The sequence below is a fragment of the Copadichromis virginalis genome, linkage group LG16 (genome assembly GCF_057382275.1).
Source record: "Copadichromis virginalis isolate Kocher_CV1m ecotype Utaka linkage group LG16, C_Virginalis_male_GT1.1, whole genome shotgun sequence".
Lineage (NCBI taxonomy): Eukaryota > Metazoa > Chordata > Actinopteri > Cichliformes > Cichlidae > Copadichromis > Copadichromis virginalis.
This window is the reverse complement of record NC_140633.1, coordinates 12,664,702-12,680,241: the sequence shown is the minus strand read 5'-3', so window position 1 is coordinate 12,680,241 and position 15,540 is coordinate 12,664,702. Positions and strand designations below refer to the sequence as shown.

The window sequence follows — 15,540 nt, the reverse complement described above, 5'->3', positions numbered from 1 at the left end:
CAGACCTGTAACGTCTTCTGTAAGAAGCTTTTCTGTCCCCCACTCGTTACCTGTATGAATGGCACCTGTTTGAACTCATCATCTGTATAAAAGACACCTGTCCACAGCCTCAAACAGTCAGACTCCAAACTCCGCCATGGCCAAGACCAAAGAGCTTTCGAAGGACACCAGGAAAAGTATTGTAGACCTGCACCAGACTGGGAAGAGTGAATCTACAATAGGCAAGCAGCTTGGTGTGAAAAAATCAACTGTGGGAGCAATCATCAGAAAATGGAAGACATACAAGACCACTGATAATCTCCCTCGATCTGGGGCTCCACGCAAGATCTCATCCCGTGGGGTCAAAATGATCATGAGAACGGTGAGCAAAGATCCCAGAACCACACGGGGGGACCTGGTGAATGACCTGCAGAGAGCTGGGACCAAAGTAACAAAGGTCACCATCAGTAACACACTACAACGGCAGGGAATCAAATCCCGCAGTGCCAGACGTGTTCCGCTGCTGAAGCCAGTGCATGTCCAGGCCCGTCTGAAGTTTGCCAGAGAGCACATGGATGATACAGCAGAGGATTGGGAGAATGTCATGTGGTCAGATGAAACCAAAGTAGAACTTTTTGGTATAAACTCAACTCGTCGTGTTTGGAGGACGAAGAATACTGAGTTGCATCCCAAGAACACCATACCTACTGTGAAGCATGGGGGTGGAAACATCATGCTATGGGGCTGTTTTTCTGCCAAGGGGACAGGACGACTGATCTGTGTTAAGGACAGAATGAATGGGGCCATGTATCGTGAGATTTTGAGCCAAAACCTCCTTCCATCAGTGAGAACTTTGAAGATGAAACGAGGCTGGGTCTTCCAACATGACAATGATCCAAAACACACCGCCCGGGCAACAAAGGAGTGGCTCCGTAAGAAGCATTTGAAAGTCCTGGAGTGGCCTAGCCAGTCTCCAGACCTCAACCCCATAGAAAATCTGTGGCGGGAGTTGAAAGTCCGTGTTGCTCGGCGACAGCCCCAAAACATCACTGCTCTCGAGAAGATCTGCATGGAGGAATGGGCCAAAATACCAGCTACTGTGTGTGCAAACCTGGTAAAGACCTATAGTAAACGTTTGACCTCTGTTCTTGCCAACAAAGGTTATGTTACAAAGTATTGAGTAGTTTTTTTGTTATTGACCAAATACTTATTTTCCACCCTAATTTACGAATAAATTCTTTACAAATCCTACCATGTGGATTCATGGATTATTTTTTCACATTCTGTCTCTCACAGTTGAAGTGTACCTCTGGTGCAAATTACTGACCTCTGTCATCATTTTAAGTGGGGGAACTTGCACAATCGGTGGCTGACTAAATACTTTTTTACCCCACTGTACTTTATCTACTCCTCTTTTATATGATTGAGAACCTGATCTTCTTCTTTGGCCCAGAAACAGCATTTATTGAACTAGTTGGTTCTGGGTTAACTTCAGGATCACAACTTTCTTTAAATTTCTCAAACTGAAGAAAATTTCGTAAGAAGTCCAAAATAACAAAGGAAAGAAATGTCATGTGCTTTTGATTTGAATGTGTGAGTGTATGTTCATGAGATGCCTACAGTAAAACTACACATTAAAGTACTTTTGACTCTATTGTGGATAGTGTGATCAAAATCTATTTTAACTGTGTATTTCAGACCAAAATTAAGGTCAAGTATAAAGATGGGTGAGGTCTGGCCCATGAGTACTCATGTGGTAATGACTACTGATACTACTCATGGCTTTGACTATCACCAGTGATGAATCACTGATTTCATATTCATCACTATATCCTCAGTGGCTCTGATAGAGCAGAGCACTGGATTTTCTCCATTTGAATCATCTCATAGCAGCACTTTAGCCAAAAACAGACACAAACAGCTCAAACGGACGACACATCTGCAAACCTCTATGGCAAACAAATCAAGACTCACAGATCAAAGAAACCAGCAGTAAAAAGGTTGTGTGAGTGTCTTTGAATTCAGCTCTCTGAAGGTTGATCATTTTCACAAGAGAAGAGAAACCCAATATCTTCCTTAGTAGCCCATTTGCCTCGAGGCTGAATGTGTGCTACAGTAGCCTTTCTTTCAGCTCCAGACAGAAAACTAACAAAAGTTTTTTCCATCTGTAGAACTGCAGCTCTATGGACTGCTTTGTAAACACACAAAAACAGTAGAAAATTCACCGAGTTCACTCAGATCACATTCTCTACATTCTCATGATATGAACATAGACTGCAGCTCCTGACCTGCATCTGCAGGATTGTATGCACTGCACTTAATTTGTTTTTCAATGCAAAAATTTCTACATCGTAGGATCAATAAAGTCTTATCTTATCTTATGATTCCCTACTTAGATGAACAAGCAGGTGTTTCAAAAACAGCTGCATGTTGACTGGAGTTAGAGCTTATCCTTGTAAATTTACCCAAGCATTGAGTGAAGATAAATATGCTATCATAATTAAAAATATATTATCCTACAACACAAGTTTGTGGAACATCTGGTATCAAATAATAGAGATAAAACGCATGCAAGCTATTAAATGGTTGTAAATCTGCTACATTTCTTCAGCTCTTTCAGTTCTGATTGTAGTATTCCTGTAGTTTCATCTGTGGTCCTTTTAACGTCTCATCAACAATAGATACTGCCATTCAAAGTTGCCGGCTTTAACCAGAGGTTAGCCAACAATCAGCCAACAGGGATTCTCCCCTTCATTCCTTGGGGCGTATCTGCTTTCCACTATAAACACACCCCTTTCACTCAACTGCAGAGTGTAACCAAGAAATGCCGCATTCTTCAAAAAACCTTTGACTTGGATTGTCAGCTATAGATGATTTTTTCTGTATTATTGTACGGTGTCTTTGCCTAATAACATAAAGCATTGAGGCCACAGTTTGATGCTATATAAATAAAACTGAAATGAATTTCACATTCTGCAGTAGCTTTCATTGTGAACCTCTACACCCATTAAAATATTTTTTTTTAAAAACCCTTAAATCAAATGGATAAAACTTTACAGTTAGTTTGACCATTCAGACATTTACTCGCCTCTGTCAGTGCGCCCCAGGGTGGCTGTGGCTACAATGTAGCTTGCCATCACCAGTGTGTGAATGGGTGGATGACTGGTTGTGTAAAGCGCTTCGGGGTCCTTAGGGATTAGAAAAGTGCTATACAAATACAGGCCATTTACCATTTTACTCTGCAAATCACCAAAACTATTTCCAGTAAACAGTTCCTCATTCATAGATACAATTTAAAAGTAAATTAAATACAGAAAAATAATATTCTTGCACACAAGCCTCCTCATAGATCCCAAACCAGATGTGGAGTTTATTTCTGAGACTGGTAGAACTTCATTTTTTATTGAGCCTAAATTGTTGTTTACAATAAATGCAGTCTACTACTATGTGACTTCCATAAATATTAAGGTTTTCCTTCCTGTTATTTAGTGGTGGTTTTTAAATTGATATTACGCTCATCTATCAGCCGGTAATCGGTCAGGACTACATCAGGCATCCATCATTGTCCTGTCAGGGATGAGCCATTTTAAGCGGCTGCATCTGTTAATTCATATAATGATGTTCATATTATGTAAGCAGCTATTAATGGGAATAATTTTTTTTAAATTTTGTGCTATTTTGTCTTTTCTGTATTTGCAGTCTGTTCACGCTGCTTCCTAAATCCCTCTTCTTCGTTGGTAAATTGATGATTTTTCCTTTTTTGTGTGTATTTGCACCAAACAGATATTATACAATATAACAACACGTAAGAAAGTGCCCCAAGCAAGTTTCCTGTAAGCTTCTTTGTGTCTTTCTATTTCTACAGATCTCAGTTTCCTAATCCCCAGTGACAAATTTCTTATAAAATCTTTTTATCAGTTATGTAGGCCCATATAAATTCTAATACACATCTAAGCAAAGTTGTTTCTTGGCAGGAAAAATAGTCCCCTGTTCCTTAATCTAACAGCTCATTCCACCTCCACACCTCGCAGTTAAAGCAGGTACAGAGAACTAAAAGCAATCACTGCTTTTATCAGATGAATGCAGTACAATAAAAAGCTTATAGTCATCGTTTTTTTGCTTTCAGAGTTCTAAGCACAAACCAGCTGTTTGAAGCATTTTCCAATCAGATTTCAGGCTGCACTGATTCTCCTAAATGTCTTGATTTATACTTCCAGACTGAAGCATTCTCCATCATCTCTCTCTTCTTCTTCATCTCCTTTGTGTCTCCCTCCCCTCTGTTTTCTCCCACTTGATCGTCTTTCATCTTCTTTTCCACCTCTGATATATTATTTCCTGACCGATTTGTTTCATGTCCTCAGTGTTGAGTTTGCCATCAGGGACAAGAGAAGGAGGCCAAAAAACACAAAAAACAACAACTAGCTTTTGATTTCTGTGATTCTGTGTGATGGATGCTTGAGGGACTTATCTGAAGAACAAAATTAATCCAGGGACTTGTATCACCGTCACCTCAACAAATAACGTTTGATCAGCTGGATATGAAGCAGACAGCAATTTAAAGTTACTAATGATATTTCCTTTCTCTTTGAATCCAGCTCTGTTTTTGAGTGTTTCTTTTTCTTTGACACCTTCAGTCCGTCAGCTGCCTAACCGCTCCACAGTAATGATGAAAAATACGTCTGTGCCTAATCACCTGCTTTTTAAAAACATACAAAGCCACATATCCACAGCAGACAGCCTCTACTCACCTACAAAACGTAATTTTGTAATGAGGAGCTTGATAGCACATCGACATTTAGCCCGAATGTTATCACCATGGAGTTTAATAACGGCACAGCAGATGCCATATCATGCTTGTCTGTGAGCCTCGAGTCTAAAAGCACTCTTCAGCTCTCAATCAAACATTGTGAGCGTGTCTGAGTTTGCATTTGTCACGGAGGGACAGGCCTGCTACGTACGAGTCTTGGGCCCAAAGTGTCAGGGCGGCTCTGGGTAAAATCCATCTTTAATGTTTCTCATTAGAAGGTTAATCAAGCAATAAGACATGCCAGAAATGACCAAAAGTTAAAGACTCTGACAAACTCAACCTAAACTACATAAAAATTATATGAAGAGATTAAATGGCAAAGAGATCAAAATCAACCACAATAAGACATGACGAGAGTCCAAAACTCCTTTTAAGAGAACAATATCATATTTTATATAGATAGTCTTCATTCTTTTTAAACGTACTTTAAGATGTTTGTAGAGAAGTAAAAGTGAGATAATGGAAGCAAGATTTACTTACTTACTTTACTTTCATTAACCAAACTTTTATGGGAGTAGGCAATGGATAATGGGTATTAATTTGTTAATACCTGGACATGAGTAACTTTATTTGATTATATAGAATAGAATAGAATAGAATTCAACTTTATTGTCATTGCACATGCACAGGTACAGGGCAACGAAATGCAGTTTGCATCCATCCAGAAGTGCTTTAGTGATATAGGTATATTACAATATATATTAGCAATAATATAGATATGTAAGTATATTACAGAAATGGGTCTATTATGGTATGTTATAATGTACACGGTATGAAGTATGTTGTGAATATTCTATAACTATAGGTATGTACAGGCTATGAACAGGATATAAATATGAAAAACTATACAGAATATGAAATAAATAACTTTACAGAATCTGAGATATACTGTTATACAGAAATGGGAACTATGCAAGTTGTAAACAGTTGTAGGGTTAAAAATTATCATATGTACAGAATGATTATTACAGAGCTATACAGTAGTGCAGTTAAGATAAGTGAGGGTGTAGATAATTTCTACAGAGGCTATATAAAGTGCTAGTGGTTGTGAGTGGTGGTTCAGTCCATGTTATTATTGTGTGTTTGAGGGTACAGTTGTCCATTGTGTGTGTGTATGTTCAGTCCATGAGTTTAACGTGGGTCAGATGTCAGGAGGCAGAGTTCAGGAGTCTGACAGCTGTGGGGAAGAAGCTGTTCCGGTACCTGGTGGTCTTAGTCCGGAGGCTCCTGTGGCGCCTCCCAGAGGGCAGGAGGGTGAAGAGTCCATGTGATGGGTGACTGGGGTCTTTGATGATTTTCCCAGCCCTTTTCAGACACCGCTTCCTGTAGATGTCTTTTATGGCAGGAAGTGGTGCTCCGGTGATGCGCTGGGCAGTTTTCACGACCCTCTGCAACGCCTTCCGGTCCGAGGCAGAGCAGTTCCCGTACCAGACTGTTATACAGTTGGTCAGGATGCTCTCTCACTATGGCAACGATAGAAGTTCTCCAGGATGTCTGAGGACAGGTGGTTCTTCCTCAGAGTCCTCAAGAAGAAGAGGCGCTGGTGAGCCTTCTTGACCAGCTTGGAGCAGTTGGTCGTCCAGGTGAGATCCTCGGAGATGTGGACTCCCAGGAACTTGAAGCTGCTCACACGCTCCACAGCCGTCCCCTTAATGTGGATGGGTGGATGTGGGTCAGCATTCCTCCTGTAGTCCACGATGAGCTCCTTGGTCTTCTCGGTGTTAAGCAGCAGGTTGTTTCTGTCACACCACTCAGCCAGACGATCCACCTCCTCCCTGTAGGCGGCCTCATCGTTGTCACTGATGATAATACTACACCACAGTATATTTCCAAATAACTGGTCAGCTTTTGTTTTTAGTGTTTTAGTGTTGTTTTAGTGACGTTGCAAGAATTTCAACATTACATTGTAACAAGTTCAAAAGTTCAAAACAAGGAATCAAAAGCATCATAGTAAAGTCCAGGTGGAAAGAGACAAAAAGGCTGCAAAAAGGCACAACGTCCTGTTGTATTATCATCATAATCACGCTCAGGTTATCACAACCTCTAAAGCTGCCTATTAGACTGCACACTCTTCAAAGATCTTAGCTGTTCAGTCAAAAAACAAACAAACTTTAGTATCTGAAGCAGCTGTAAAAACAGATTTTTTTTTTCATTTCAGATTTTACACAAATAAAACATAAACACTCATGAAATATGTACAGCTCTTTGGACTGTCACCAAATCTTTTACAGTCCTTTGTGCTTTCTAGAGGACCAACAGAGCCAGCAACAGCTCAAAGTTACTACAACTGCTTTAATACAATTCCCAGATGATGTATCTTACTGATTTTGCTGTTGTCATTGTTGTGTTTTGTAATGCAGAGCACCTTCTGAAACTGTACTACAGCATTTGCAGCTTTAAATACAATACCATCGATACTTTTAAAGTAGAAGGATGACAGTCCACCCACCCACGCTCCCTGAAGCAGGCAGCTGTATGTTCCTCTATGTTCCAGAAACACTGTTGTCATGGTGTTTCTGTTTCACGTTTCAAAATTATACATTCATGACTGTTGTCAATAAACTGATTAACTGGCTGATCATTTCTGCACCATCTTTCTCTTGAGAATAAAGCAAGACGAAGGCCGACTGGGATGGGAGTAAATATCTCTTTTATGAGGGCTGCAAAGCTTCACAGTGAAGCACCGAAACCAGTTTTCTGTCAAACCAGCCAAACTTAATGAGAATTATCCATCTTTGACCCTCCTGCTCCTAATGTGCAGCAACAATTTCAGTCTACCTTCGCTGCGCCCATCCATCTCCAACCATCTCGCCCTCCTCCTCTCCCCGCTCTATCTCTGTCTCTTTCTGTCACTTTCCTTCTATTTGTTATGAGCCGGTAATGAGAACATGGCGTGTGGGAGATTGCTCAGTTTATCTCCTTCTACCCAGTTCCTGCTAGTATCATCCAAAACCTTTTTTAGACATTTTCTTATTACATTTATCACAACGTGTGACTGCCAAAGCCCCTGCAGACAATTAAAAAGAACAAATAACCCAAAACAATAAAGGAAGTTCACCGTTAAACGTTTTAAAGCCGATGTATATCGGGTAATAAAATGGGCAAGTATGCAAGGTGAACTGCTACTGTCAGCCACAGAGGGAGAAGGAAACACTGTCAAACCTCAGATTCAGCCCACAGGAGTAAGGTGGAGGCAAACCTGCACTTTCCTCCCACACTGTGACAGACAGAAAAATGGAAAAAATTGTTTTAGCTGCAAACTTAATGGAAAATTTGACGCCTTTATTTGGGAACAGATACGGTCCAACTGTTGTGTCCGTGCGGTGAAATAGAGCAGACTGGTGAGCTCCACTCAAAAGAAATATTTAAGCTCAAAGATCTGACTTAAAGTAATTTGATTACATTTAAATGTAATCCATGTAATTTTGTTACATAATTGCAACGTGAAATGTTAAAGTTAATGGAATCTGGTCAAATAAGTGTGTTTGATTGGTATACATTCAGTCTATATTTTACTTAACAAACAATTATTTGACTACATAAACCTTTGATTTAATATATGTGAAATATATGTACACACTGTTTGTGTGTATACAGTACTTCTGCTAAATCAGTGGTTTCAAACTGTGGGGCAGGGTCCTGGAGTGAGACAAGGAGCCACCACAGGTGTAGTTCTATGACGTGAAGTTGGATATCATTTTCTTAAGGAAAAAAAAGCTGAGCTTTAACCTCCTAGGACCTGGCGTCCACATATGTGGACATCACATTTTTGGATGTCTGGATGAAAATACTTAATTTTTCTCTACAAGGGCCTGATATCCACTTACCAGGACATTATACTGCCACTGTTCTATCAAGATTTAAAACCAATGTCCTCATATGTGGATCTCATTTGTCTCAGAAATAAAAATTAGGTAATAAAACAAAAAATCTGGTAATTCTTTGTTTTTACATTCATCAGGTCCCAATCAACCCAAATAGCAAAGAAAAAATTAAAATGCATGCCATGAAAGAGTTCGGGTCTTAGGAGGTTAAGTAACTTGGATCTTTGTTTTATTGTTAATGAGTGATAGAAACCGTGGGCTGTGGGACGAACTTTTTTCAGCGTCTCTATGCCAAAAAATTTTGCTTGTTTACACAGATAAAGCCTGCAAATCAGTGTGCTCCGATAATAGTTTTGATTTATGACTATAAAACTTAAACTCATGTGAAAATCCATCCACTGCTGCACAAAGCCAGGTTTCCTCTCACCAGCCGACCCTAATCTCCTCTGGTACAGACACAAACACTAATATCTACATGAATCATAGAGGTTGTTATCTAATTGTAATGTTCTCCTCATGTCTCTGCTGTTGTCTTTCTCTGTAGGGATCTCAATGCCGATTCCTGTGCTGGGTCTCAGAGACCACTCCAAGGTCTTCAAAGATGGCAGCTGTCTGCTGACAGATAACAATTTCGTGCTGGTCGGCTCCTTCGTGGCCTTCTTTATCCCCCTCACCATCATGGTCGTCACCTATTTCCTGACCATCAACGCCCTGCAGAACGAAGCCACCCTCTGCTTGGACCAGCTGGTCCCACGGCCCAAATGGAGCACTACCTTCACCTTGAGCTTCTTTCCACAAACATCTTTGTCCTCCGAGAAACTCCTCAGGCGATCGATAAGCCGTGACGCCACAGGCAGAGGGAGCACCGGCGGGCTGGGTGGTGCCCGCGGGAGCATATCTGGCTCTCTCTTTGGGCGCCGCACCATGCAGTCGATCAGCAACGAGCAGAAGGCTTCAAAGGTCCTTGGGGTGGTGTTTTTTCTCTTTGTGGTTATGTGGTGCCCGTTTTTCATCACCAATGTGCTGGTGGTGGTGTGTGAACCTGACGTTTGTGACCCGGGAGTCATGGGAGGTCTGCTGAATGTTTTCGTCTGGGTAGGCTACTTGTCCTCTGCAGTCAACCCACTGGTCTACACGTTATTCAATAAGACGTACCGCGCCGCGTTTCTGCGATACGTTCGCTGCCAGTACCAGCCAGAGAAGAAACCTCTTCAGCTTATACTGGTGAACACCATCCCCCCACTGGCTTACAGCTCCACCCAGCTACCTTTGGGAGACATCGGGAAGTTAGGAAATGGAGTGGCGCATTGTAGCAGTGGAGCAAAAGAGTTCTCTTCTCCTGGGCAGGAGATGAAAAAATCCAGGCAGAACAAAAGCCAGGGAGACAAAGACGAGAGCTGTGTGTAAGAAACTGAAACAAAATCCTGGTTAAAGGCCAATCCAGTGCAAGCAATTTCAGTTTCCCCCCTCTGTGGTTACAGTGTAGGGTCTGAGATTTTAAGTGCCAAAGACAATGTGCCTCAAAGTCAGGGGTTCAGAAATACAGAGGTCACTGAAAAAGCAGAAGAAGCCTTTAAATGCTCAACATTTCCACAACAGTTTCCTCAGATTCACACAGCTTCATCAACAGATCAGGTGAACAAGGTCTGTGATTGCTCCTCAAAAATGTTGTAAACAAGCATGTGCATCACAGATCATCATCCCCATCTTCAGGCTCGCTGCTCTTTCAGAATCTTTTGTACACTGCCGCAAAAGACAAAATTACTCTTGACAAACATATCAATTAATTTTTTTTCACCAAACAATCTTTGAACGTTATCTTCCAGTCTGAGAGCCAAATCAGAGAGATGAAAAGACGGTACCGTCCGTGTGGATGATGTGAAACACAGTTGGGCACATCCCAACAAAACAGTTCTATTTTGTTACAACACTTTGGACAACAAGGGTGAAAAAGTCAGACATTGTTCACATAACTACATTTTCCATGGATGCTCAGCTGCTCTAACCTCAGCTGCCCCTTCATTTTGCCAGCTCCCTGGCATCAGTCATGTGGTGTCTACCTTCTATCATACCTTTGGGTGGATCAGTGGGGATTAGACTGGATTTCCTGCCACCTTATCAGATGATAGTGTTGGGAGGAGGAAGAACCAGGACGAGCCTAAATACACCAGAACTCCAGACACTTGCAGAGGTCAGATGAAGCTGTCAAAAGGGGATGAAAAAAAAACTTCTGCTGCTTCTGTATTTTATGTTGAAAACAACAAAAGGAAGAACATGTCTGAGGCAGACATTCAGTAATTAGAGAGAATCCATAAATGAATCTATATTTGTATTTTGTGCACATTTGTGAATAAATGTATATGACTGTTGAGGTTAAATAGATTTTATATGCAAATGAGAGGATGATTAGTGAAGCTGACATGGTGCAGGATGAGTACAGCAGAGTAGGAGACATTTGATTGGCAGGAAAAAAGTGTATTTAAGTGCAGTTGTATCCACTGTAAAGGTCATAGTTTATATTATGTTCAAGCCAAACTATCCGTGCACACTGGCATTTTTATGATGACATTTCCACAAAAAAAAAATGCTTATATACTATCTAGTGTGTTTTGTTTTTTGTTTTTTACTGTTTTTGCTAATATGAGGAGAAGGATGTGAAAGGAGGAAAGTAGCTGGAACAGTGCATGAAGGTGAGCTTGCACCATGGATTTATTGCCAGGAAATATTTGGAGCGGCGTTTCAGACTCAGTCTCAGTGCCTGACACTTGCATGGGCTTGGTCTAAAATTGTAAAAAATCACTGTCTGCACTATGAATGCACACACCAACCTTGTCTCACCCTTAACTCATCACATAGTGATGTTTGGTCTGGACCACATGGATTCCGATTTTGACACCCTGGATATCCCTTTAATGTTGCTTTTGCAAAGTGCCACCTGGTACGGTTTACCCGGAGTCCATCAATGTATGGATCAGGCAATAATGAGCCTGAAGGTAAAAGTAATCCTGTGGTGTTTAGTCCATTTAAATCCAACTGAAAATGAAGATAAGATGGTGCACCCACTATTAGAATTAGAGTAGAAGAAGTTTCTGACCAAGCATCACTATGTAAGGAGTAAGGAATCAGTTTAAGGTGCCCTGTGGAGTTGTGTTTAAAACAAACACCAGTTATGTTCAGCAGTTCTTACCAAACCCACTCTGTTTATGAGCTTGTTTCAAAGAGGCCAGAATGACACAGTATTAGCAGAACCCAACTTTTCAGTTAGTGCAGGTCCCAATGAGCCTCAGCAGCAGTCACTGTGAGAGCTAAATAATTTCACCTACTGGTTAAAAACCTAGAATATGGGAACTCCCACTGATAGCACGACCATCAGTGTCGTATTACATAGTTATGTATTACTTTACCATGAGCCAAAATCTTTGCAGGGTACCTTTAAGTAAGTCACTGTCTTTTAATACTGCACCCAACATCCCACCAAAAGTCACTAACCAAGTGTAAGGAAAGGACAAAAGGAAAGTAAATAAATGGAATTCGCATGATAAGGTGGGGCCAGGTTTCACTATGAGCTCACCCGAAACCCTGACTGATTAGGACCCACACCCAGTTTCACACCTTGGCTCAGGCGATTAGAGGATCATCAGGGGGTCCTTTTGTCCCTCTGCGGGGGGATACTCCCACTAGGTTTAAATCTGGGACTCTCCACCATTTGACCTTAGAACTGAAGAAGCTTCTCGGATGAGAGGTGAAACGTCTTCAAGCAACTTAAAGAAGTCCAGACGCTTTTCTTTGCAAGCTCCATTGACTAAATAAATGGTGTTGCATATGTTATGCAGTTAAAACACACACCTACTCAACAATTTAAATTAGACTAGATGAAACAGATGGCATCGTCATGGCAAAGATTCAATGAATAATGAGAGCAAAAAGAATGCACCTTTTTTAACACATTGCTGTTTCAGTGGTTTTATACACTGAGAGGATGTTGAAAAAACAGCTGTTTAACAAAAATTAAGTCCTTGGAGTTGAGAAGTCATCATCAAAGTAATGAATCAGTTGCAGTTTAACATGTCAGGTGTTTTGTGGACACCTATCTATGCCTCATATGAAAAGCATTATTTTAACCCCTTTGTGGAGCAGATCTTCTGCATCAGACAGCTTCTCTGGTTCTGCTCTGCATTGTGACTAAACAGCCAGTGATTTTTAAAGTGTTAGAAAACCATCAATACCTGCTCATATGAAAACAGCATCATTATACTCAGTGGTTGAAATTTAATTTTAAAGATTACTAAATCTCTATAAAGACAGAGGATATTGAATTTTTTTAGAAGCCCCTGCACAGATGTACAATTCACTTCGTTGTAATAAAATGAAATATGGTGTTGGATGATGTTTTTCTGTGGTACAAAGCCACAGTGAAACAATAAATTTGTTATTAGGCTAAACATGCTCAGCGTTGTGGGACCTGTATGAGACATTGATGTTATCAGCATTCATAAGCAACAACTTTTTTCCTTGTAGACAAATTGTTGAGACCAATCAAATAACAGGAGATGCTGCAGAACAGGGTTAACAAGAGTGCTGGAAAGCAAAGGCAACCCGAAGCAGAGGTGGGAGTAAAAGCTGAATGTATCTGAACTTATTAAAGTTTAATATTAATAGTTCCTCCAAATATTAGCTTGGCTTTTGTAAGTGGACTGTAATAGAAAGTTACAAAATGGTATTGGCTTGTAATTTTACAAGCTAATACGTTTTGTTTGTTGGTTGGTTCATTTAAATTTTCTTCTCTAAGTCATTCCATTCTGAAGAACTGGCAATATCATACTGATGTAGAATTCTTCACATCCACCAAGAAAGTTAAAGGGAGCTCAGAGAAAGAAAAAAAGGTTAAAGATGTGATAGCTGTTGCTCTACATATCACACAGAGTGACTGTCAGGTCTGCTGTTTGAAAGAGGGAAATGATTTTTCTACTAAAGGATGTAGCCGGGTTAGTTACTGTTTGCCTCACCTGTTTTTCCAACAGCAGATGTAAGAGAACCGATAAAAGATTTAGGATCAGAGCAGCGAGGCTGCTTGTAAACAACAGTAATGAAATAAGAGAAGTATGAGCTCTGGAACTGTCAGTTTTGGGCCCCGTGGGAGAGAATAGCTAAGTGGCTAATTAAGCCAACAATAATACAGAAACAATGAATTCCTGACTAAATTCAGTTTGTTTTAAACCCAGGTCTTAATTTAAATTGTTTTGTGGATTCTATCCCAATCATTGTGAAATTATGTTTTCTTTTTATTTGCTAAGGTTAGAGTGCAAAATCAACTGTAGGTACTCAGATGTTAATTATGGTTTAAAAAAGAAAGGTTGGGTAATAATTTCAATATTTTCTTTTCTTTTCTTTTGTTTTGGTGAAAACCTGTTTTAACAAGATTTAATGTAATTTTAATTTGGAAAGACTTGGTAGTATTTTACAAAATTATGTCCCTCCTACAGTATCTCTAACTAGGTTATGTTTAGCAGGTTTGGTTGATGATTTAGGCACAAGAAACGAAGCAGAGGTGTAGTAAGGCTAGAGCCACTGACTAAGTAACTTTTCTCTTTGTTCCATTTTAATTTCATGTGAAGGAATAATTTTGTATTCTGTTGTATTTCATTGTTTTATACATGCAACACGTATCGTCCATCTCTCTCTATACACAGAGTTGATGGCTAGGTGGAATATAACAGTCATTTATTTTATCAGGCCAAATAAAAAAAAATGGATTTAATTTTGTGATAATAGTTATTAAAGTTTTCTCTGCGTACTTATTTGGTCAGATTGATCAGGCTGCTGTTGGACTATGTTGTGATCATTCACTTTGCAAAAATCCTCATAAAGTTTTAGGAATTTTGGACAAAAGTATCAAAAATAAAAGCCAGGATATATATAAAGAGAATTTTCCTAAAATGCCAAAGTTTTCAGAATCAACTGTCTTTGTATTTTTTGTAAGTGCAGCCATGGTGTGTAAAGGACTCTGTGGTTTGACCATATTGTTTGCCTGTTGTGTTACACATTGTGGTAGCACTCCTGGTTTTGACTTTTTTCAAATCTGGAGTCACTAAAGTAGCTGCTGTCTGTGTAATTCTGTTACTGTTGCAGTGATGTAAAGACCATCGACAAACTTATGCAGACAAACCTGGATCCAGATGTAACTCTGATTTTGAGACGTTTTTATGTTTTATAAACTAGTGTCAGTTTTGGAATTCGATGTTTGACGGTAACAATCACATTTCTTTAATATGTCAACTGTATGGATCTATTTTGTTTGTTTGCTCTTGTTTTTAATTCAAAGTAAAGAGAATAATTGGAGATAATGTCAGAGAGTCATTTTTTTTCTTTAAGACTTCAGTGGGTGAGATAAAGTGGGAACAAGTCCATCCATCTATCTGTTACCTATGCTTGACCCACCCGGGCTCAGTGGCCATTGACAGGAAGTAATACAAAAGTATTTCATATAAATACCACAGAAATAGTTAATAAAGATTATTTCTTTAAGCAGCAGGTGTCCTGAGGCCTGGTTCTGGTCTACAGCCTGGTGCCTCTGAACATTTGCTGCCTGTACTCTGAATCCAAAAACCCTCACAGCACATCTCCCCGACACAGCTCGCTGCGATATGATACAGCATCACATACCAACAGCCAAAGACGCTCCACATTTACATTCACAGAATAAACTGGGTCAGGAAAGAAATGGGGCTAAGGTAAAAAAAAATAAAAACCATGTTTACATGTGATGCTGGAACATGATTACTATAAAAACCCAGGAAAGGGAATACTCTGCAAACCTCCATGCTTCACTTCTTTTTTTAAACTAAAACTAGTATATTTGCGGGTTATTAATAATGTATGATGCATCAGCCATAAATCAGCCATTTTTCTTTCATCTCTCTTGTTTGTTTT

At 39.9% G+C, this 15,540-nt stretch overlaps 1 protein-coding gene across 1 annotated transcript in view; it reads left to right on the top strand.

Moving 5' to 3' along the window:
• The window catches only part of htr2aa (5-hydroxytryptamine (serotonin) receptor 2A, genome duplicate a), a 105,164-nt gene extending 90,216 nt beyond the window's left edge, over positions 1 to 14,948 (top strand). Inside the window, exon 3 of the mRNA XM_085435392.1 lies at positions 9,155 to 14,948. Within this exon, the coding sequence (XP_085291518.1) occupies positions 9,155 to 10,017 (863 nt within the window). The 3' untranslated portion in view covers positions 10,018 to 14,948. The remainder of the gene's footprint in view (positions 1 to 9,154) is intronic.
• The last annotated feature ends 592 nt before the right edge of the window (positions 14,949 to 15,540 follow it).